General features: G+C 47.6%; 10 protein-coding genes across 13 annotated transcripts; 4 read left to right on the forward strand and 6 right to left on the reverse strand.

Moving 5' to 3' along the window:
* Window positions 1-4: 4 nt before the first annotated feature.
* Window positions 5-5,773, reverse strand: trp (transient receptor potential). Of its 2 annotated transcripts, none has more exons than NM_057420.4 (14): window positions 5,399-5,773; window positions 5,103-5,340; window positions 4,899-5,041; window positions 4,310-4,511; window positions 4,039-4,215; window positions 3,637-3,871; window positions 3,283-3,581; window positions 2,858-3,225; window positions 2,439-2,796; window positions 1,904-2,123; window positions 1,527-1,692; window positions 1,311-1,471; window positions 1,097-1,251; window positions 5-1,036 (listed from the first exon to the last, which is right to left on the reverse strand). In NM_057420.4, the coding sequence occupies exons 1-14, from the start codon at window positions 5,545-5,547 to the stop codon at window positions 80-82; spliced, it is 3,828 nt and encodes a 1,275-aa protein (NP_476768.1). In that variant the 5' UTR covers window positions 5,548-5,773; the 3' UTR covers window positions 5-79. The 2 variants fall into 2 exon arrangements, with proteins under 2 accessions (NP_476768.1, NP_001263090.1); NM_001276161.1 differs by having other exon boundaries at window positions 4,290-4,511.
* Window positions 5,774-7,699: 1,926 nt separating this feature from the next.
* On the forward strand, window positions 7,700-8,939 carry Jon99Ciii (Jonah 99Ciii). Of its 2 annotated transcripts, none has more exons than NM_001300669.1 (1): window positions 7,700-8,939. In NM_001300669.1, exon 1 carries the CDS (start codon window positions 7,726-7,728, stop codon window positions 8,521-8,523), a length of 798 nt encoding a protein of 265 aa, NP_001287598.1. In that variant the 5' UTR covers window positions 7,700-7,725; the 3' UTR covers window positions 8,524-8,939. The 2 variants fall into 2 exon arrangements, with proteins under 2 accessions (NP_001287598.1, NP_733330.1); NM_170451.3 differs by having other exon boundaries at window positions 7,700-8,536.
* Window positions 8,940-9,237: 298 nt separating this feature from the next.
* On the reverse strand, window positions 9,238-10,099 carry Jon99Cii (Jonah 99Cii). Its single transcript, NM_079830.4, has one exon. The coding sequence runs from the start codon at window positions 10,069-10,071 to the stop codon at window positions 9,274-9,276; it is 798 nt and encodes a 265-aa protein (NP_524554.1). The 5' UTR covers window positions 10,072-10,099; the 3' UTR covers window positions 9,238-9,273.
* Window positions 10,100-10,709: 610 nt separating this feature from the next.
* Jon99Ci (Jonah 99Ci) lies at window positions 10,710-11,673 on the reverse strand. The gene is made up of 2 exons (NM_079831.4): window positions 11,396-11,673; window positions 10,710-11,338 (listed from the first exon to the last, which is right to left on the reverse strand). The coding sequence occupies exons 1-2, from the start codon at window positions 11,656-11,658 to the stop codon at window positions 10,783-10,785; spliced, it is 819 nt and encodes a 272-aa protein (NP_524555.1). The 5' UTR covers window positions 11,659-11,673; the 3' UTR covers window positions 10,710-10,782.
* A 1,065-nt stretch (window positions 11,674-12,738) lies between these two features.
* Window positions 12,739-14,250, forward strand: CG15522 (uncharacterized protein). Of its 2 annotated transcripts, none has more exons than NM_001276162.1 (3): window positions 12,739-13,281; window positions 13,354-13,605; window positions 13,665-14,250. In NM_001276162.1, exons 2-3 carry the CDS (start codon window positions 13,479-13,481, stop codon window positions 14,057-14,059), a joined length of 522 nt encoding a protein of 173 aa, NP_001263091.1. In that variant the 5' UTR covers window positions 12,739-13,281; window positions 13,354-13,478; the 3' UTR covers window positions 14,060-14,250. The 2 variants fall into 2 exon arrangements, with proteins under 2 accessions (NP_001263091.1, NP_651749.1); NM_143492.4 differs by having other exon boundaries at window positions 12,739-13,001.
* On the reverse strand, window positions 14,185-15,870 carry alpha-Man-Ic (alpha-Mannosidase class I c). The gene has a single exon (NM_170452.3). The coding sequence runs from the start codon at window positions 15,865-15,867 to the stop codon at window positions 14,287-14,289; it is 1,581 nt and encodes a 526-aa protein (NP_733331.1). The 5' UTR covers window positions 15,868-15,870; the 3' UTR covers window positions 14,185-14,286.
* Window positions 15,871-16,034: 164 nt separating this feature from the next.
* Cog7 (Component of oligomeric golgi complex 7) lies at window positions 16,035-18,541 on the reverse strand. The gene is made up of 4 exons (NM_143493.3): window positions 18,354-18,541; window positions 18,008-18,301; window positions 17,267-17,950; window positions 16,035-17,208 (listed from the first exon to the last, which is right to left on the reverse strand). The coding sequence occupies exons 1-4, from the start codon at window positions 18,510-18,512 to the stop codon at window positions 16,117-16,119; spliced, it is 2,229 nt and encodes a 742-aa protein (NP_651750.1). The 5' UTR covers window positions 18,513-18,541; the 3' UTR covers window positions 16,035-16,116.
* Window positions 18,542-18,770: 229 nt separating this feature from the next.
* Window positions 18,771-20,071, forward strand: CG42557 (uncharacterized protein). Its single transcript, NM_143494.4, has 3 exons — window positions 18,771-19,063; window positions 19,121-19,573; window positions 19,723-20,071. The coding sequence occupies exons 1-2, from the start codon at window positions 18,871-18,873 to the stop codon at window positions 19,387-19,389; spliced, it is 462 nt and encodes a 153-aa protein (NP_651751.1). The 5' UTR covers window positions 18,771-18,870; the 3' UTR covers window positions 19,390-19,573; window positions 19,723-20,071.
* Window positions 18,771-20,071, forward strand: CG42558 (uncharacterized protein). Its single transcript, NM_001043309.3, has 3 exons — window positions 18,771-19,063; window positions 19,121-19,573; window positions 19,723-20,071. The coding sequence occupies exons 2-3, from the start codon at window positions 19,427-19,429 to the stop codon at window positions 19,942-19,944; spliced, it is 369 nt and encodes a 122-aa protein (NP_001036774.2). The 5' UTR covers window positions 18,771-19,063; window positions 19,121-19,426; the 3' UTR covers window positions 19,945-20,071.
* Window positions 20,066-21,372, reverse strand: eIF2Balpha (eukaryotic translation initiation factor 2B subunit alpha). Its single transcript, NM_143495.3, has 6 exons — window positions 21,278-21,372; window positions 21,117-21,218; window positions 20,843-21,054; window positions 20,621-20,775; window positions 20,295-20,565; window positions 20,066-20,235 (listed from the first exon to the last, which is right to left on the reverse strand). Exons 1-6 carry the CDS (start codon window positions 21,309-21,311, stop codon window positions 20,089-20,091), a joined length of 921 nt encoding a protein of 306 aa, NP_651752.1. The 5' UTR covers window positions 21,312-21,372; the 3' UTR covers window positions 20,066-20,088.
* Window positions 21,373-21,431: the final 59 nt, after the last annotated feature.

Below are 21,431 nucleotides of genomic sequence, written 5' to 3' on the forward strand. Positions count from 1 at the left end.
ACTTGAGATTCTTTTTTTTTATTATTCACACAAACAAAGGACTTAACTATTTAATTGCTATGAAAGTGGATTCCGCGGCTTAGAGCCAGCCGGAGATCATGCGTCCTGTGACCGTGGATTTGCCTCGTTCTCCGCCAGCTGCGGCACTGCTCTGACCCACCTTGATCGCCGGCTTCAGAGGAGCTGCTGCTGGCTTCTTGTCCTTGTCATCGGCAGGCTTCTTGTCCTTATCATCGCTCGGCTTCTTGTCCTTGTCGTCACCCGGCTTCTTGTCCTTATCGTCTCCCGGCTTCTTGTCCTTGTCATCGGCTGGCTTCTTATCATTATTGTCAGCAGGTTTCTTGTCTTTGTCGTCGCCAGGTTTCTTGTCCTTATCGTCGCCGGGTTTCTTATCCTTGTCCTTGGCATCGTCTCCTGGCTTGGAGTCTCCTGCAGCCTTTTTTGGCTCCTCCGGACCGCTCTTCTTTTCGTCCGGCTTGGAGGCCCCATTGGTTGCCTTAGTTGCTTCTGGTGCTCCAGCTGCTCCAGGTTTCAGTTTGGAATCCGGCTTGGCATCCGAAGGAGCGGAGGGAGCTGCGCTCTTGGCTGCTCCATTTGTGGCTGCCGGCTTGCTAGCTTCGGTCTTGGAAGACTCCTCCTTTTTGGCAGCGGCCTCGGGCTTGGCGGATTCTCCAGGCTTCGGCGCAGCAGGCTTGGTGTCTCCAGGTTTGGTTGGTGGTGCCGGAGCGTCCTTCTTTTGTGACTCACCGGGCTTGCTGATAGTGCCAGCTGCTTGGGGCTTTGGAGCTCCCGCACCCGGAGTTGGCTTCTGATCCCCGGGCTTGGGACCACCTGCTGACGGCTTGGAGTCCTTGGGAGGCTGCTGCTTATCCTTATCATCACCTGCTTTCTTGTCATCCGTTGGCTTGCCCATCGTGCCGGGCTTGCCATCGGCTCCGGATTTTTCATCCACATTCTTAACCGATGCTCTTAGAGCAGCTGCAGCCAACATAGAAGCTCCTCCTCCAGTTCCACCACTAGTTATGGACTTTTTAGACTGCAAGTGAGATTATATATTAGCCAGGGAATACATATACATATATTGATTGGAACGTACCCCAGAGGCATCCAGTGGCTTCTTTTCGCCTTCGCCATTTGGAGCACCCTCGTCATCGGCCAAGGAAACCTCGTCGGCAGCCATCTTCTTCCGCATGAACTTGACATAAGCCACTCTTGTGGCACGCGTCACATCACCCAAGTTGGGATTGAATTCTGGAGGAGATCAAGGGTATGGAAATATACATACATTGGGCACATCTTTATTAATTTACCAATCAACTGGGTCTGGTTCATCTGAAGACCCTCATTCGCCTGCTCGATGATCTTCCTCCTCAAGCTTCGCTGGCTATGACGTTGCATGGAGGAGCGCTTGGAGCCAATGGGATCGGAGGCGAAAGTATTCTTCCTCGCAATGGCGTTCCAATCCTTGTCTCTGTTGAGAATAATAACCATTATTCAAAGCGTCTTACAGATTTAAGTGGACCTACCCCTTCTGGGTCTTCTTTCTGCCGATGACCTTGGCCAGCGATGAGAATATATCTCGTCCGCTCTCAGATTCGCTCATTTCCTGCTTCAGATTCTCGACGAAGCCGATTTGGAAGTCCTTAAGGATGCGACGTTCCATCACCTTGCCCTTGGTGGTTCGAGCAACTCCTTCAAAAGTAAGTTTAGTGAATAAAATCCATTAAAATCCATTCTAGCTTTGTAGTCTTCTAGCACAACATATTTCAAATTAATATTCAAGATGGGGTGAACTTTATTAGGTATTCAAAAGCTAATTGTAAATAATTATTCATATATACTGCTACTTCTATCTTAAGACACGTGTAAGTTGCCAATTTGGATGTGGGTAGGCTTCCCTTACCCTGCGACTTCTTCTCAATGTCGGGTACATCCCAGTTATTGTTGGTGAAAATCTCCAGCAACTCGAACCGCAAGGAGCTGATGTCCTGGCGCACCTCAATGATATCATCCTCGGTAATGCCGTAATCGTCCCGCCGCCTCTGCTCCGCCGTAATGTACCTCCTGACCAGCAGCTTCATCACTTTGTCATGCAGCGTCTGTGCCCGTTCCATGGACTTTCGCTGGGAGTTGGAACAGGGAGCATTAGAGGGTGGAAGGACACAGAAAGGATGTATTAGACGTCAATTTGACGCACAGATAGCTCTGCATGGGCTTGATTGAAAATGATTTCGCTTAAGATTTGTATTGATTGTGAGCCGCCTCTCACTGTGAGGTGATTCAACTTGAAAAAATCGAACTTTCGAAATGTTACTTACATTTAAAAGTAATATGATAAGAAATATCATTTAAAAGTAGAGTACACTGAATTTAATATATATGTGTGGATTTGTATAATACTTAAACTGAAATATTGAATTTCTCTGAGTGTAACTTACCATGAAGCTCTTGGTTCGTGACGGTCGCTTTCGGCCCAGGGTCTTCCTCAACATCTTCATGTTGGGACAGAGGTTGAAGGGCGGTGGAATGGTGCCGCCATCCTCGAAGTAGCTCATCCACAGCTGGGATCGGGCGAACTTCCACTCAGTGTCGGCTCGCTCCGAGATGATTTGGTAGGAGTTGGACATCATGGCAATCAGCATGTTGAGAAGCACAATGATGTTGATAACCGAATAGGAGCCGAACATTAGCAGTGCCCAGAAGCGGGTGAAGCTCTTGATTCCCGCCAGATCGAAGGAGACCAGGTCCACCAGGCCAAAAGAGGCCCAAAAGAGCGATTGTGATGTTTCGAATAAGCTAAAGTAAATTGAAATGGGATGCCAATATGATAAAGTACATAGAAATGAATGTAATATACTTGGAAAATCTTCGCCAGATGGTACAAGCCTTCTCCTGGTCATCAAAGTCAGCCACATCGGGATGCAGGTGATAGCACTTGTTCTTCTCCAGCTCAGCGTAGTACCATAGCAACTGGTTGAGACCACATCCGAAGGCAAACAACACCAGTGTGTAGATGAAGAAGAACTTGATGATGTCGATTATCATGCGACCCAGTGAAACTTGCAAGGGTCCCAGGTGGGGATTAATGGAGAAGATGTGGACGAGCTTTAGATAGGAGAAGACCATTCCGGCAGCAAAGGCGCCCTCTGATAGAAGCATTGGATCAAACGGATGCCAGTGTTCCCTTGGGAAGTAAGGATCTATGCCCCGGAACCAGAGATCACGCTGAAATCAATTCGTTTCAGTAACTCCAATTTATTCATTAGATTCATATGGACTCACATGGACGATTACCCAAGCGGTGGCCCTACAAAGAATCCACGTCACATAGAACATGTTCGATATGTAGTCCACTATGTTCCAAAGATCCATGATGTACTCAAACAAGCCGTCCGAATATAAAGATTTCAGTTCCTCAAATATTAGAGCCATTATGTAGGTAATGATTGCCAGTTCAATGGGACCCGGTAGTGAACCTCTCTCGTGTTTGCGCCAATCCTCCAGCATGGTCAGCATCCAGGGAAATGCGAGGAGTTCAAAGGTGATTTGCACCACCCTCAGGGAGGCAGCACCCAGGAGCACTGTGAATGGGCGCATATTTAGATGGATGAAGTGTTAAGCACCCACTTTACCCACTCAGGAAGAACATGTAGGAGCAGGAGTGCGTGATGAACTTGACAAAGGGCTTGCGCATGAACTTGGCACCCTCGGAATCCGGGGCCAGGATGTACTTCAAGCTGTAGATGGGGAAGCTGCATCCCAGCTTCACGACATCCATCAGCTGCTGGGAGGCCTGCTTGCGCCGGAAGCCCGGCAGTCCGTCGTACCAAATGGCGGCCAACAATTGTTGGACATTTGGATGTGCCACAAACTAGAAGGGGGAGTAATGTTTATAAATTCAAGCAGGGTACTAAGATCCGTTTCTATATATAAAGCTATTAAATCCCAGTTGGTCTGTGGTGGATTAGGCATGGGTATCTAGCCACAAGCTTGTAACCTTCACAGTTCCTTAATGTGCACGGATTAGTCCGAACCCACCGTTTTTTGCTTATAGCGAATGGCCAGCTTCAGTCGTTCCAGGGTTTGCCGCTGGCCAAGGCACCAGATGTCGTGGGACGGCTCGTGGTTGAAGTTGAGCATCACCTCGAGTTCCATGGATGTGCGTGCGTGATCCAGGAGCGAGGTCCCGAAGTCCTGCACCATCTGACGCATCTCCTGTTGGGCAAACACAAACAAAGGCTCGCATTCGCATTCGCATAGACTCTAGTGGCACACTGGCCACCGCTTACATTGCACACTACTACCGTACCGTGTATTCGGCACGAAACTCCGATTCCATCGCCTGCAGGCGCTTGAGTTCCCAGGACAATTGGAAGGCGGTCAGTACAGGGTCCCGGGAGCTGAGCGCTATCAGCGAGCTGGCGGACAGGGCGCGGTATGCGTTGATCCTCGACTGCGAGTGGCGCAGGGAGTCCGTCATCTGGGAGGTCACACACTCATCGCAGCCGCACCTAGAAACAATTGAGATTAAGCGATGATATACAAAGTGTACGGAACCCAAGAGTTCTATAATAATAAATACATTTAAATCAATCTGAAAGGAGTACAAAGGACCTTCTCTCCTAGCAAGGACATTTATGACGCTGTTAAAGGCTTGAGTCCATTGACCCAATTTAAGAACATTCAAGGACCTGCTCTTCCCACACACAACATTACACCCTGTATTAATATTTCACCCTAATTTGCCCGCAATTATCTAAAATTAGAGGCACCCAGCGATGTGCTACATAAGTGTGTTGCCAATTGGACAAACAATGGAACGTGCCGCTCGAAGGACGAGGAAGCTCACTACATAGCCATATCACCGAGCAACTGCATCCCTACACCACCCCACTCACTTGACGTCGTGCGGCATGGGCAGCGTGGCCCCGCGATCCAGGAGGATTTTGAGTATCTCGTAGTTATTTCGGTGGGCGGCCAGGATAAGGGGCGTGATGTCCACGGTGAAGGTGGACTTGGAGCGGTCCACCGCCTCCCAGCTCTGCCAAAGGAGGGGAAAAGAGTAAGAGTTGTGGCATATTCTGCGGCAGGATGTGACCTACGTATGGCTGGCCCTCCTTGTGGTTGGTCTCCTCCCACTGCAGCAGCTCCTCCACCGCCTCCACATACTCCTCCGAGATGGCGTGCAACAGGGCGTCGCCCACCTCGATGTTATGCTCCAGCAGGATCACCATCAGGTCGAAGTTCTCGTTCTCGATGGCCGAAATGAGGGCGGAGCGGTTCATGGGATCCGTGCAGTTAATGTTGAACTTGTCCGTGCCCTGGTACTCCTCGAGGATCCTTCAAGGACGAAATCATATTAGCCGAGTTACTCGAAGCCATAGGGAGGAAGCCTCACTTCTTGACACCTGGCAAGTCACCCCGCTCGCAGGACAATATGAAATTCTTCTCCACATCGCTGAGGATGTACTCCTCGGCCATCATCAGGTCGTAATCCAGGCGAGACCCCAACGCCTTCTCGGCATCGGATTCCGTATTGCTGCCCATATCTGCACTGATTTACTGGTCTATGCGAACGCGATTATCAGGATCGGATCACTCGGTCACTTCACATCTCACAAACACTATGGGCATTTATCCCTGCTCCTCGGGGAGCCTTGGCGTAATCCTTTCGCGCACTGTATCCTTTAGTGTTCCATCGTGGCGATGTTCCGCCTCCAATTAGCCGCGTTGCACTGCTGAAAAGTGGCAGCCACGGGTCGCTATATTCCACTAATTACATTAGTGCCCAATGTGGCTAAAACTCGGTCAATGTGTGGGCGAACCCCGAGTCAATGGGCCCATTTGACCGCACTTCGGTAATTGTGGGGCTGCATTTGGAGGCAGCAACCGATTTTAGCGATTTCAGTTCAGGAATCTTTCGTCCATTTGTGGTTGCATTGCACGTGATGAGCGACTTTCGATTTTCGAAGCCCCAGCAACGGAATCGCACCACTTTTATGCCTGAAAATCCAAATCAATACTGCCCAGTGGGTTTATATGTAAGTGAAAAACAAAACGTGCTAAATGGAACAATATTATCTGCTTATATTTCGATGAAATGATGCATACAGTTGAGATATGAAATTAAATAGGTGTCTAATATTTTGTACCCAGCAATATAGATCAATGCCCAAAAAAAAAATACGCACTTTGCATACTTTTTGACACCTATTCAAGCCGAAATTCAAAGCTACTTAATATTCAAAAAGTAGCATGAGGGTGTTAATTTGCGAGTAAATAGGGATTCATGGACTTGGGTTCATATCCTAGAACTATTCACCGAGAAAAGCCCTTAAAAATAGGAGAAAATGCAAGCTTTTAAGCTTTTGGCTAACCAACAGAGCCGGAAAACACACCACACCTGCAGTTTACAGTCGAGTATCTACCGAATTGAAATGATTTCGAATGCCTTTTGGGCACTGGGTCAGTGATTCTGACTTTGTGATTGATGAATATTGATTAATCTGCATGGGAAGTGGGAGGGGGAGGTGGGGTGGTGTACATCTAAGACCCAACTCGTCCTTGGCAGCCGAGCGTCTTGAGCCTTGAATGTTGAATGTTGCTTACTTCAGGGCGCTCGCAGGGCTTTTGTGTGTCAATGCACTTGGAACTAAATGCCAGCTCCTGGCTAAAGGCGGAGAAAAGGAAAAGGAACAAGCCCACTTTCACGGAGCAGCCCTTTGAGATGAATGTGTGTGTTCGAAAGGTGGGGTTCAATGGAGCTCCGGGCGGAATGGCATCGTACGTGTTCAAGTCGTACGGGGTTTTTAGCGGGGCCAATGCACTCCACACTCCACTCGCATGGCTTCCAAGAGAAGAGGAAGGAAGTGATGGTGGCCCAAGGAATTTCAAAATTAAAGTCACAGCTGTCGAGGGGAACTCATTAAGTGCGAATTAATTAGAGGCCATAGCTGAAAATACCTGGATGGCATTCTCGTAATTATATAAAGGTACTCCTCATTACACAAATGTGGCTAAATGCACATTCTTCTTATAAGTTCCCATTAACTAAATGCTATGTTGGGTTTATACATGATTTTCTGCAGTGTACAACTGGGTTGCACTCAATGATTCATTGGCCTCCAACAAAACTCCTGCCTTATTTAGCTTTTAAGGACCCTTGTGAGTTATGTGCTCAGTTCTCCACGAGAAAAGCGAAAGAGCTCATTTTCCCTGGGTTTGCGTAGCAGGTTGCACTTTCACTGTCTCCCCACCGGAAACCGTCAAGATTGCGGGATAAAATTCATTTTATGGCCATCTGTATTAAAATTATATCTCTAAGCCCTCAACATGATCGTAAAAATCTATAGTATCAATGCTGATTTGCTTTATGGCACCGATAAGATACTTATGTGTTTAAACAAATTGAATGTACCCACGTAGAAAATGATTTTATGAATTGCATCCGATGAGTAGTATTTAACATTAAATTTATTGTATTTTTAACTGATTCGCAAATCATTGAACACTGATAAGTTTACGTTTTTTATATTGCTGTACAAGCCTCTGCGTTGTTTATTTTTTGTCTTTTTGCTCCTATGTAATCTGGATGACATTAATTTACTGCCCTCCAGCTCAACATATGGGTAGTTTGACACTTGGTCAAGATAAGACAAGGGACTTCTTCTGTATATAAAGGCGCTTCGACATCGGAACACCATTGAGTTGCAAGACTTGACCAAGATGAAACTGTTCGTATTCCTGGCCTTGGCCGTGGCCGCAGCTACTGCTGTGCCCGCTCCCGCCCAGAAGCTGACCCCGACGCCCATCAAGGACATTCAGGGTCGCATCACCAACGGCTACCCAGCCTACGAGGGCAAGGTGCCTTACATCGTGGGTCTGCTCTTCAGCGGCAACGGAAACTGGTGGTGCGGTGGCTCGATCATCGGCAACACCTGGGTCCTGACCGCCGCTCACTGCACCAACGGAGCCAGTGGAGTGACCATCAACTACGGAGCCAGCATCCGCACCCAGCCCCAGTACACCCACTGGGTGGGCAGTGGCGACATCATCCAGCACCACCACTACAACAGCGGCAACCTGCACAACGACATCTCCCTGATCCGTACCCCGCACGTCGACTTCTGGAGCCTGGTCAACAAGGTTGAGCTGCCCAGCTACAACGACCGCTACCAGGACTACGCCGGATGGTGGGCCGTGGCCTCCGGATGGGGCGGCACCTACGATGGCAGCCCACTGCCCGACTGGCTCCAGTCCGTCGATGTCCAGATCATTTCCCAAAGTGATTGCAGCCGCACCTGGTCTCTCCACGACAACATGATCTGCATCAACACTGACGGAGGCAAGTCCACCTGCGGAGGCGACTCTGGTGGCCCCCTGGTTACACACGACGGCAACCGCCTGGTCGGAGTGACTTCCTTCGGATCCGCCGCTGGCTGCCAGTCTGGTGCTCCCGCCGTCTTCAGCCGCGTCACCGGATACCTGGACTGGATCCGCGACAACACCGGCATCTCCTACTAAGCAGTTGATGTTCCTTAATTCTGAGGGGTTTCTTCAATAAACGATTATAGCAAGCAACTCAAGTTCTGTTTTTGGGATGGGATTCAGATGTCTTCTTGCTTAAGTAATGAAATCAATAAAATATTTCCAAGTGAAGGGAAATATATTAAACTGCAAACGGAAATAAACTTATTCCGATTTCCGATTTATGTATCGGAAAAAATCAAGCTTTAGGAACACATAATGACGAACCATCGGACTATATGCAAATATATATATATGGATCATACGTCTTATTATTATGTATTATTATTATGTATTGTTTATAATTATTATGTATATTATGTATATAAAAAGCAAACTGGATTGAAAATGGTGTATGTAGAATATTGGACTTGTTATATTTGCAACATAATTAAAGTGCATAAACATAATATAAATTTATGTTATTATAAATAGCTGCAAGTGGACTTTCCTAGCTTAAACAGTTTTAAATATAGGAATACCCTATAGTCGCTACTAGCGTTCAACAGCTATCATATGGATAGAATATAAAAATAGGATATAAAAATAAGTTAAACAATCTCGTTTTAAAAACATTTAAGGAAAATATGAGATTACTTTTAGTTTTATAATATATGTACATTTAATGTACATAATAGAATATATAAATATTTAGCTCTCAATAATGTGCCCCTCAATCTACAACTGAATAAATAGTTTGGTCGAATTTTTCATTTTTGCTATAATCGTTTATTGAACATCAACTGCTTAGTAGGAGATGCCGGTGTTGTCGCGGATCCAGTCCAGGTATCCGGTGACGCGGCTGAAGACGGCGGGAGCACCAGACTGGCAGCCAGCGGCGGATCCGAAGGAGGTCACTCCGACCAGGCGGTTGCCGTCGTGTGTAACCAGGGGGCCACCAGAGTCGCCTCCGCAGGTGGACTTGCCTCCGTCAGTGTTGATGCAGATCATGTTGTCGTGGAGAGACCAGGTGCGGCTGCAATCACTTTGGGAAATGATCTGGACATCGACGGACTGGAGCCAGTCGGGCAGTGGGCTGCCATCGTAGGTGCCGCCCCATCCGGAGGCCACGGCCCACCATCCGGCGTAGTCCTGGTAGCGGTCGTTGTAGCTGGGCAGCTCAACCTTGTTGACCAGGCTCCAGAAGTCGACGTGCGGGGTACGGATCAGGGAGATGTCGTTGTGCAGGTTGCCGCTGTTGTAGTGGTGGTGCTGGATGATGTCGCCACTGCCCACCCAGTGGGTGTACTGGGGCTGGGTGCGGATGCTGGCTCCGTAGTTGATGGTCACTCCACTGGCTCCGTTGGTGCAGTGGGCGGCGGTCAGGACCCAGGTGTTGCCGATGATCGAGCCACCGCACCACCAGTTTCCGTTGCCGCTGAAGAGCAGACCCACGATGTAGGGCACCTTGCCCTCGTAGGCTGGGTAGCCGTTGGTGATGCGACCCTGAATGTCCTTGATGGGCGTCGGGGTCAGCTTCTGGGCGGGAGCGGGCACAGCAGTAGCTGCGGCCACGGCCAAGGCCAGGAATACGAACAGTTTCATCTTGGTCAAGTCTTGCAACTCAATGGTGTTCCGATGTCGAAGCGCCTTTATATACAGAAGTGGTCCGTAGTCTTATCTCGACCAAGAGCCCTTCCTTCCACACGTATGTAAAATGGGAGGGCAGTAAATTTTAATCAAGTTATCATCGCGAGCCATCGTCGACTGATAAGTCCACTACAGGTGATTTTTTTTTTTTGTAAATTATGGCCTAAATTTGAAGTGGAATGACATGTGCCTTATTTGCAACTTACTCTTCAGTATGATAGTATCATGTAAGGACATTCACTTCACCTAAAATATATTATATACTCAGATTACCCAAATGAGGAGTAAAGTATTTTATGATCTTTAAGAAATTTAAATTCTGAATAATGTTTATTGAAAGTATTTACTACCAATTTCAAAAAAAAGTGTGATAAAATATTACTCATACGGCACATTGTACAGTTTTTGTTCTCAACAAGTTGATTTTTAGATTATCAAAAAATAAAACACTAATAGGTTAATATTACATAGGTAATGTATTAAATGGTATGTATTATGTAATATGTAATGTATTGATTATGTATTATTGGTAATTTTATCTCTAAACATGAATATGCCACTATCTTCCAAGAAATTAATAATACACAAAATATAACAGCATATGTTCTTCATTTATTTAAAACTTGTTTAAGCACCTTTTTGCTTTGAAATTAGTAAAGTTTTTTTTTAATAATAGATTCCAGTCTCCTCCTTTATCCATTCCAGGTACTTGGTGACCCTAGTGAAGCCAGCCGGTCCTCCAACCTGGCATCCGTAAGCGGAGACGAAGGAAGTGATTCCGATAAGCTTATCACCCTCCTTTGTGACCAGAGGACCACCAGAATCACCCTGGCAGGTGGCCTTTCCGTCCGGAGTTTCCACACAGATGGTGTTCTCGGAGGCGGTATCAGTTCCGTAGTAAGCCTGGCACTCCGCCACGGAGATCACTTTCAGATCCACCACTCGCAGATCCTCCACCACATTGCTGCCATCGTAAATGGCACCCCATCCGGCGGCCTGAACCCAATTGTTTTCGTAAGAGTTGTATCGGTCATCCAGGCTGGGAAGCTCTATTTTGTTGACCAGGCTGTAGAAGTCCACATGGGGAGTCTTGATCAGGGCCAAATCATGATCGAGTCCAACGTAGTGGGGATATCTGATGAAGTTCTCGCTGCTCACTGTGTGGCGGAAGGCAGGTTCGTTGTAGTTGACGGCACCATAGTACAGTGAAGCCTCATCAGCACTGCAATACGATGATTTATCAAAGAGCGTTAATTATTTGTGAAATCAAATAACTCACCCAGCGGTACAGTGGGCAGCAGTGAGCACCCAAGTGTGTCCGATTATGGATCCGCCGCACCACCACCAGTTTCCGTTGCTGTTCAAGCTCACACCCACGATGTAGGGAACCTGACCCTCGGACGCCAGGTTTCCGTTGGTAATACGACCCTCAATCCCTCCATGACGAATCTCCAGATCGCGTGGATGGACCAGCGAATGGGGCACAGTTAGGGCACTACAGACCCCAAGGAAGGCGAGCGACAAGAGTGTAAGACCCCTCATATTGAAAGACTAAAAGGCTCCCATGGTGGTCCCAATACTATATAGCTTAGCCATAATCACTATCGATGCTAATTCAAAGTGCGAAATCTTATCTCGCAGCACTTTTATCAACGAAAAAGTTTGATTTATACTAGCAGATACTCAAGACGAGTGTTTGGCAGTATGAATGAAGTGTTAGCAAAGGGAATAAGAGTGTTTTGAGTGCTTCAATCAATTCTGAGTGGATACAAGTTCAAGCAATTTAATTCATTTAATTTTATTAAATCATAAAGAATTATTAACCATGGTTAATAGTAAATGCCAGTCTGCTCCCTGATCCAAAAAGGGCTGCCAATATGGGTACGCAAGCCTTCATTTTGTATACTAAAATCTCCTGTTGGTCTCACACTTTTATATAGACCAATGAAGTCACTATCGATGCACATATAGAAGTGTACAAGCTTATCGTGCAATAAATTATTTTAATTTATGCCACCCAATGGATTAACTTAGTAATAGAGTGCGTTATGGGATTATGTACTTCAAGTTCAGAAAAGCAAAAGTTTATAATCGTACCTCAAAATATATATTCAAATTGTATGCAATGGTTGAGTTTATGCATAAATTCCCAGTAATATATGTCACAGCACAACAAGTGAAAATGTGCAAGCAAGGTGTCATGGGGGGGACTTCAAAGAACCCCAAGGAACAGAAATGGCAATCGAGGGTCATGTGATATCCTTGAAGTATTGCAGGGAATAGTGAAGCAGAAAAGAAAATACGATTATGGCAATCAAAAGGGAGGTCCACTTTCGGAACTACGGAGCAGCAGTATCACTCAAAGTGAGGCGATGGCTTGAAATCCGATATAGTTTCTGAGGAACGCCTCGGGCGGAGTGGGCGAAATGGCGGACCCATTCCTCATTAGGAAGCTACTGGGAATGCCTTTGTTTGCATTCTCCGAGCTTCCCCTTGACCGTCCTTCCGCCGACGTAGTGCCACGCTGAAATGTGCAACATATCGGGGCAGGAAACTCACCACACGGAACGGAAAACGGAGAACGGAGAGCTATTAAAGCCGACCCCCAACGAAGCGTGAGTCAGTTCCCGACTGGGCGTCCGGGCATTCAGACCGCTCGCAAGGATAACGCGCAAGGATCCGAGCGAACGCGACGAGTAAATAAAGCATAAATAATACAATTAAAAGTTGAGCGCGCTCCCTTCGCAAAGGACATTCCCACACTTGTAGCCCACTTCCTTCGGGCAGTGCAACACAAAAGTGCAGTCATTAATTAATTTAATGCATATGTACCCCATCCTGGCAGCACAAGAGTCGAGCCAAGCCGACGATATCCTATAAAGCGAGTGAGTGAAAAGTGTTCGACGAAGCGTTTAAAGGACCGCGCTGTTTGCCGTGTGCGATGCCCATAACAACGGGCTTCGCGATTGCCTTTTAAGGTGGGGCGATTAAGTCACGCTCCTCCGTATCAGCGGCATCGCCAGAACAGGAACTCGGGGCATTGACACTGCGGTTTTAGTGCTCAAACTAAAAATGTGAAAGGAGAACATTAAATCCTGACATGACATACCAAGAGGTGTTATATCATTCCAAGTTCCGCGCTCTTAAATCCTTGAACATATCGAAGTAATTAAGAAACTTACAGCTGTAACTCACAGATACAGTTTCTAATGTTTAATTACAAATTCCATGCTTTAGGCACTAGATACCACCGATAGCACCATGTTCCCACCCAGTTCTGAAGGACACATCCGAGTGTCTCGACGTGACTAGGCCAAGCAGGCCCCACAGATTATAATCCCCAAGGGGACCAGGTCATCAGGATGCACCAGGTACTCAGCTACGAGACGGCGGTGCGGGCCAACAGCTCTCGGGAGTTCCGCGAGTACGTTTCCAAGCGCACCTGTGCCTCCCTGGTGCTAACGATTGGCTTCTTCATGCTGATAACAGGTGAGTGCATTCACAGGACAGCGCCTAATGAGTCACTCTTGTGTGTCGTGGTTTCGCAGGATACTTGCTCGGTAATTTTGTGGCCGAGCGCAAGTACCACATTCGCCAGATGACGAAAGACGGCGGCAGGTCCGTGAAACTGAGCAGCGCCGAGTATGCCAGCCTGCAGGAGCTGCAATCATATCAGAAGGCCAAGGATCAGCTGTTGCTGGCCGCCCAGGAGCTGGACAAGCTGCAGCAGCAGGACGAGAGCGAGCGGTATCTGGCCACGTCGCTGAACACGGAGATCTTCAACAGGTACATATCCTGCACGCAGGATATACCGCCCAACACGAACATTGCGGCCAGTCAGTTCACGGAACAGCTGATCGACAACACGGTGGCCAGGCAGCGCCACTGCTTGATGATCATCCAGCGGGTCATCGACAACCACCTGGCCAACAGCCAGCTCTAGAGCTCTAGGGCGGATGCCAGCGATGGTTTAGCGGGCCAATGTTCGACATTTGACATTTATGTGTGTATGTGCTTTTAGGTGTGCTCAATGTGTGTGCTCCCAGCTAATTAGAAATTAGGTTTTGTAATTCATTGTGAAAGTATTAGATCACACAAGTTTTTTATACATGTCTGCATTAAAAGTTAAACTTTAAATAGATGCTAACTATTTTGGTAATTGGCTAATGTTTAGTTCGATGAGTTATGCTGACGATACATTGGGTTCACGCCCTTAATGGGCAGGAAATGGCCTGCACTGTTGAAGACCCACTGCTCCAGCGAAACCACGTCGTCGTCGGAGAAGAGCAGATACAAATACTTCAGAGTGGAGCCCAAGAAGAAGGACCCCTGCACGTCATCCGGTTCCGAAGTAACGTTGTTAACGTCCATCACTCCAGTATATCCGTAGGGCATTCGGCAGTACTTCTCTATCGCCTGCACCATCTCCAATCCCCACAAGCGGTACTGTGGATGATGGGTTATGCGCCACAGAACCAAGTAAGTTTCCGCGACTTCCGGCCGTAAATTGTAATAGTTCCTCTGGAGCGGCTCTATTTCCTGCTGGCTTTCCTCCGTGAAGGCAAACGTATCCGGACCCAACCGAGTGGGAGAACTCCAGTAGCTGTCGTGACAAGTATCTGTGAGGCCTATGCCAATATGGGCATACTTTTCCCAGTGCTTCATTTGGGTTTCTGCTGCTCCCAGGACAAAAAGCCCGCCGGCAAAGCAATCGGAGTGCCTCATACGATGGAAAAGAGTGCCATTCCTGAACGTGGACACGTAGGTCACGTCCTCGGGATTGATGACAACCAGATTTTGAGCCACAGCTAGCATGGCTTCTTTGAAGGTATCAGCATTTTGAGTATCAGTTCTCCCGGACTGAATCCATGACTTTAGCAGGGTATCATAAAGTCGGTGCATGGAGCAGTTGTAATTTTCCCACTTACCAAATTTTGTGCAATAGGCATTGGGATAAAGGCCATTGGGCCTGGTTGTTTTAGCTAATATCTCGCGGATAGCATCCACTCGCTCCCTGTACACCGGATATCCAGAGACTTCACTGAGATAGTAGAACTCCAGGTGCAGAGAGCCAAATTCAGAAGTGCGAGAGATATCACTTAGGTACTTCGTGAGGGTGCTGCCTTCTTTTGGGACCACTAGTCGTCTGGGTATACCAGTTGGCGTGTCGAAGGCAGGCAGGATCTTATCGGCAATATGGATGGCCTTGTCCATGTAGAGGGAATCCCCGGTGAGGGAATATAGAGTGAGCATGGGACACAGCAGCCTGGATGTCAGTTCATAAACGGACAACGCTTCATCAACCCGGTCCAAATGGAAGGATTTCTCTATCCAATCCCGAGAACGCCTCAACTCTTTGTTCAGACCCATCAAATGCAAAGTGTCCAAGCTCTCGATGATAGTGGCACCAAGCTTGTAGGTTGCGAAGTCGCCACCAAAATGGACACGACGGGAAATCGGACGAAACTCGTTGGTGCCCCAAACAACGCGAGCATAGTTTCGCCAGGCGTGCATCATCATCTCCTTTATCTTCGCCCGCATATCGTCAGGATTCATATCCTTCAATGAATTGTCATTCGATGGTATGTTCTTCTGAAAGGATTCTCTCATCATTGCACGGCACTGAATATATGTAATCACTATTACGCCGACTGTGAAAATTCCGGTAGCTATGATCCGAATTCTCGATTTGGTATTTGCCGTATACCAATTATATTGCGCCCGTCGAATAACGAAGAAAAAGAAGTACATTCTGAGACTAAGTCAGCCTACGTTTGACGTAAAGTGAGATCGAAGTAAGTGCAATTTGCTAAAACGAGCTGAACCGACCCAAGTTACTGGACACTTGATTAAACATTTGAATTCCCTTTGTTTCTACTTTAAGTACGAATGCATGTCTGAAGTTATCTACGGTTTAACTGTAGGCCAACAAAATAGTTTATATAAATACATACTTAAAATTACATATAAGTTTGGATATTGAATGTAACTATTTGAAAACTACTGTGTAGATATAATATTGCGCATTTGCCGAATGGCTGTTACCAGTCGCGGCTCGCATCCGCTGCTGAGGGTCAGATACTGATCTGGAGCAGCCTTTAGCAGCGTGAGGATCTGAGACAACTGAAGGTTGATGGACAAGCCCAACTCTTCAAGAACGTTGGACAGGTACTCGATATCCACGCTGAGCTGAGTAGCCGCCGAGGAAGGCAACGACTTGATTTGCAGTATTTGCGTAACGTACAGAACACAGCACTGCTCTACGACCAGCGAGAGCAGGACGTCGGCGCATGGAATGGCCTGCGTATACTTGATGTTGCACACCTCGAGAGCCTGTTTCAGCAGAGAAGATGGCGACAGCAGCAGCGGCTCCAGGTGCTGCGGCAAAGTCAGTAGATACTGACCTATTTGGGTGATGCTTTCCTGCGGGGCGAAGCTGAACGAGGGCATTTCAATGCCCGACGCAGCGTGATCCTGCACAGGCGGACGAATGTGCGCCAAGTGAGTTTCAATCGGTTGCAGCAATATATTAAGAGTGATGTCATGCGTATCGGCAAAGTGACTCTTTAACGTGGCATAAATCTGCGGAAAGATACCCAGGCTATCCGTTGCCTCCGACTTCTTTTGCTGATAATCAGCTATGCTATTCAATAGCTGGGTGCGAGCCGCATGGTCACAGGTCTGGAATATGGTGATGGGGCCTCGGTTGGATGGCTTAGTCAGCCTATTGGACAACATGACCATGCGCGTGTGCAAGTCCTGTTCGAACTGATGCAGTTGAACCTGAAAGTCGGCCAGGCATTGCAGCTGAGACATGGTGTACTGCAACAGCGACCAGTTTTCACTCTGAGCCGCATAGCTGCTGGATCCCAGGCTGAGTCCAATCTGACGTTGGATGCGCCCAAAGCTCTCCAGCTGCCGCTTGAATATGCCGTTTAGCAAGGTGATAAGTTTGCAAAGAGCCAAATCACTCGTAATAGAGGCACAACGTTCGCAGGCCTCTTTCAGCCACTCGTAGAGCTTCCGGGTACTCTCCTCTAGATGTCGCACACCATCGCTGGGAGTGGCTTGGTTGGAGGAAAGGCGATCCACCTGAGATGGAATATTTATGAATAAAATTCAAAATTCCTTAGCTATTACATGGCATTACCTGTGTGGATAGTTGGGTCTCCTCCAGGCGCGGGTACTGTTGGATAAACTTGTGGAAATACTCGAAAATCGCCTCACCGAGCAGGCGATGCAATTCCTCGGACAAGGTTATGTGCGATTGCTCAAGAAGGGAGTTTAAGTGCAGCACAAAACTGTGATTAACCTTGGCGAACAAGGCCAGCATCTCTAATCTTTCATTGGAGGTCTTCAAAAGCTGCAAAATATGGGCATCCCGTGTGGGTTGCAATGCCGGCAATAGTTCGGCAATAACCAGGAAGGGCTGCGGGGAGTTCTCGCCGAAAAGGTTGGAGCACCACTTGACCTGGCGCTGGCAGTGCTCGAGCAGCTGATCGTAGTAAAGGGTAAGAAACTGCTGCTGCTGAGGCTGGGACTCCGTGCCCTGCAACTCCAGAGTTTGCTTCCATTGCTGCTGCCAAAAATTTTTTTGCACAGCTCGGTAATACTGCTGCAGCTGTGGCAGCCGCTGAATGCTGGTGAAGATCTGAACGAAGTGCTGGGCTTGCTCCGTATTGCCTTCAGCAAAGCACTGTACCACGCTGGGGGAGGCAAGCGCCTCCAAGCGGTTTTTGAAGTCCTCCACTTGGGTCTGTCGCTCAGCGTGGCCTGGCAGCTGTTCCTGGGCGTGCAGGGACTTTTGCAGGGCTATTAGCTTATCACAGACTCCCTGTAAAGAGTTAATTAATATGGGATCTCAGTAGTGAGACTGCTTTGCTATGCACACCTTTAGATCATTGCGTTCAAATCCATCCTCTAGTTCAGCTAGTAGGTTTCCCCAGCCATCAGACTCCTGTAGCGATTCCTTGGCCACTTGGAGCTTTTGGCTTTTGGTGTTCAAGCGCTCCAAGGTGGCCATGCATTCGCCGGTTTCGCTTTGCACTGCAGCTACCTCCAATCGCATGGCACTCATCTTCTCTTGCAGCCGGTGTACATCTGCCTGCAGCGCTGCGGATTCCTTAGCGATCCTTGGCATGCTGGCCACCACTTGGCGACTTGACTCCTCCACAGCATTGTTTACCTGGAAATCGATAATGTTTACAACAGATCCATGGATGTGCAGCTCCACTTACGTTGAATATATACAGCTGCAACTTGGCCACGTAACTCCTGATGAAGGCGGAGGCAGCCTCGCTATCATCGCGACCATTCTCCTCCACAAACTTCTTGTAGTTTGCGTTTATCCATTCCGCAGGACTAAAAGTTGTCTCCGAAAGAGCCGAAACATCCATGGTGTTGATGGCGTTGATCCAAGCAGTATGACCGTGTCGCGAGCGTGAAAATACCGGGTGGGTAATTTGCGGATAATTTGTTTAAATGCGAAAACTTTTAATGCTAGTCTCTTTAAATATTATGCAGAGCAGATACATGAAAATATGTTCTTTTACGATCTTAGTTAAACAATTATTTTTTATTAAATTTGAGGAAACCTATTAAAATTAAATTATTGCGGATGTCGTGCGGATGTCGAATATGCTCGCGGGGCGTTTTGGTATTTCAGGAGGATTGCCCTAACGGGCACACTGCAAATAATACAATATTTTCGTAGGAGTTTTTTGGATTTATGTAGGTTTATTTGGTTTTTAAAACATGTCACTTGGCAATGCCGATCCCTGGCACTTGAAAAATACTATAGTTAAGCAAGGAATCTCCGGGTCCGCGAATAATAGCGAAAGTTTTGAGGACAACTTCACGCCCTTGCCCTCTGGAAACGAGAGCAACGTCCAAAAGGACGGGAAAATCGAGCCCCTTCCGGATTCCAGCGACTATTTAAAGCTACTTGGTACGGGGACACAGTTTGTCAAACGAAGAGCAGCCCACTAAATAGCATTCATTTCAGAGCGGAAGCTGGCCCGGGTGCAGAAGGGCAACAAGTTGTTGGACAACCTGCGAGACAAGCGGCAGGATTGCATGCGGGGATTGCTGTCTTCGGAGGGAGTGCCCATTTCCATTTTCGAGCAGTTCCTTGAGCTAGACGCGCCCATCGAAAGCGGTCGCCTCCATCGGCACCTGCTGCCCGTTCAGGCCGTAAACGTGGGCGAAACTTTCCACATAGTGGAGCACGACGCTCTGCAGCAGTCGGCAGAAGAAGCTCAGGAGGAGGAGTAGGAGGATAAGCCCTCGGTTGAGCATTAACAAAATCACAATGGAATCCACGTTCGGTAAAGTCTTCATGTTTCTCACGGACCTCGCTTGGAAAAGTCGTCTCACCATCCCTGTCATAGTCACAACTGCATTTCTCGTCATGGACATCCGCCTGCAGATCGAGATCAACATTCAGTCCGGGCAATTTGTGAGTGATGCAGTTGTCTTGCAAATCTAATTCGTTGATACTCGTATTTTAAAACCTGTTTACTTGATTGTTATGTTTTTTTTACGGTTATTGTTGCTTGTTATTAAAATGCATATGTGGCATTATAAATTGGTATTTTTTTTGTTTAGAATGCCAGCGATGTGGACGACGTTCAGGATGGCCTCGACGATCAGTTTAGGATGCACGATCACTGGTCGGACGACGAAAGCGGCAGTGACATCTATACAGATGAGGAGTACACAAACGACGATGGCAACAGCGAAGCGTCCCACTACAGCGTGGACATCTACGATCCCTGGGGGTCAGAAGACGAGGTAGACGCGAGCTATTCGCGAAGGATGCGGTTCTAAGACACAATATAAATTCTACATAGGTGTAAGCGAGAGTAACTAGCTTTATAGCTTATGTACATTCAGTAATGTCGAGCCCCTATTTATTCATCTCAAACAGTCATATTAAACAAAGGTATTTAAGTGCAATATCTTTATTCGCCCTTACATGTAGAGTTTGATCAACTCGTCGCTTACGGCCGAGGGTGTTAGTCTTCCGAGGTCGGTGAAGAGCAGGGTGATGTAGACGGGTGGCGTATAGTCGACCAGCGGGTGCACTTTGCTTACATCGTTTAGGTGTTTGCGGGAGTACTATAAATAAACCCACTCTTAATCGCCGTTCCTGCTTTAATGACGCAGTAAGAACCTACCTTGTACTCGTTTGGCAGATCGCGCTGATTGAGTGGATACAGACGGCTGAACTTGAAGCTTTCGGCCAGAACGTAGAAAGGTTTCTTCATCTCACGGGCGCACAGACCCATGGTGTAGGTGCCAATGCGGTTGATAATGCCACCACTCTCCACCACGGCTTCAGCCCCCACAAGCACAAAGTCCACCGATTCCATAACATAGCCGGTGGCTGAGTCCAGAATGAGCGTGCAATCGATGCCGGCCGCATGCAGATCCTTAACCATCTCTTCGCTAAGAACGGACAATGCTTACACCTGAATTCTATCGGAAACACACCCTAGCTTACCCAGAGTTTCCCGTGCCGCCCTGCGTCACATAAACGTGGAAGGACTTTTTGTTCTGCGAGGCTGTAATCAGCGCCTTGAGGACCACCCGGGATCGGGAGTGCGTCAATATACGGCAGCCATCGGTAATGAACCTTTGGGCCTGCTGGGCAATCACCTGGATTGGGTGGTACAATGAGGGGTTAGTTCATGCGCTAGCACTAGCTTTTCGTATGAGAGCCAACCTGCCGGGAATTGAGCAACTTGGTGAGGAAGATTTTTCCGCGATTCAACATAATCTGCCGGCACTCCTCCATGTGCTTGTCGTCCAGACTGAGGGTGATGAACCTGCAAAAGAGCTCTCCGGCAGAAACAATGGCTGCTATAGACAAATCCGTATTCCGCATGGCAGCCACCGCTTCCCTCATGGTTGTGTGTAGAATATGAATGGTTCCAACTGAGGAATATGTTGTAGATGATTTAAAATGGTTCAGTAAAGAGGTTTATTAGCCCACTAACATTGTTTCTTTTCCAGGATCATTAGCAGAGTCCTGATAGCCGCAATGCCGGAGGACAGATCCTTGTCCTCGTCCAGGAGCTGCAGGAAGTATTTGACCACATCTAAGGGTGAAAGCTTGTATTATCACTTCTGCGTAACTTTAGACCCATTCTTAGCTCACCAAAATCCTGGCCATTTTCCGTAATTTGCGGCATTTTTATGAAATTGTGAAAGCCTACCGCTGCACGTTAAACGTCAACAAAATAATCAGCTGTTCGAAGGCTTATTTACACTTCGCAATTCACAGGTTAATTTATCGATTGCCAATTCGCACC

This window comes from Drosophila melanogaster, chromosome 3R (genome assembly GCF_000001215.4).
Source record: "Drosophila melanogaster chromosome 3R".
Lineage (NCBI taxonomy): Eukaryota > Metazoa > Arthropoda > Insecta > Diptera > Drosophilidae > Drosophila > Drosophila melanogaster.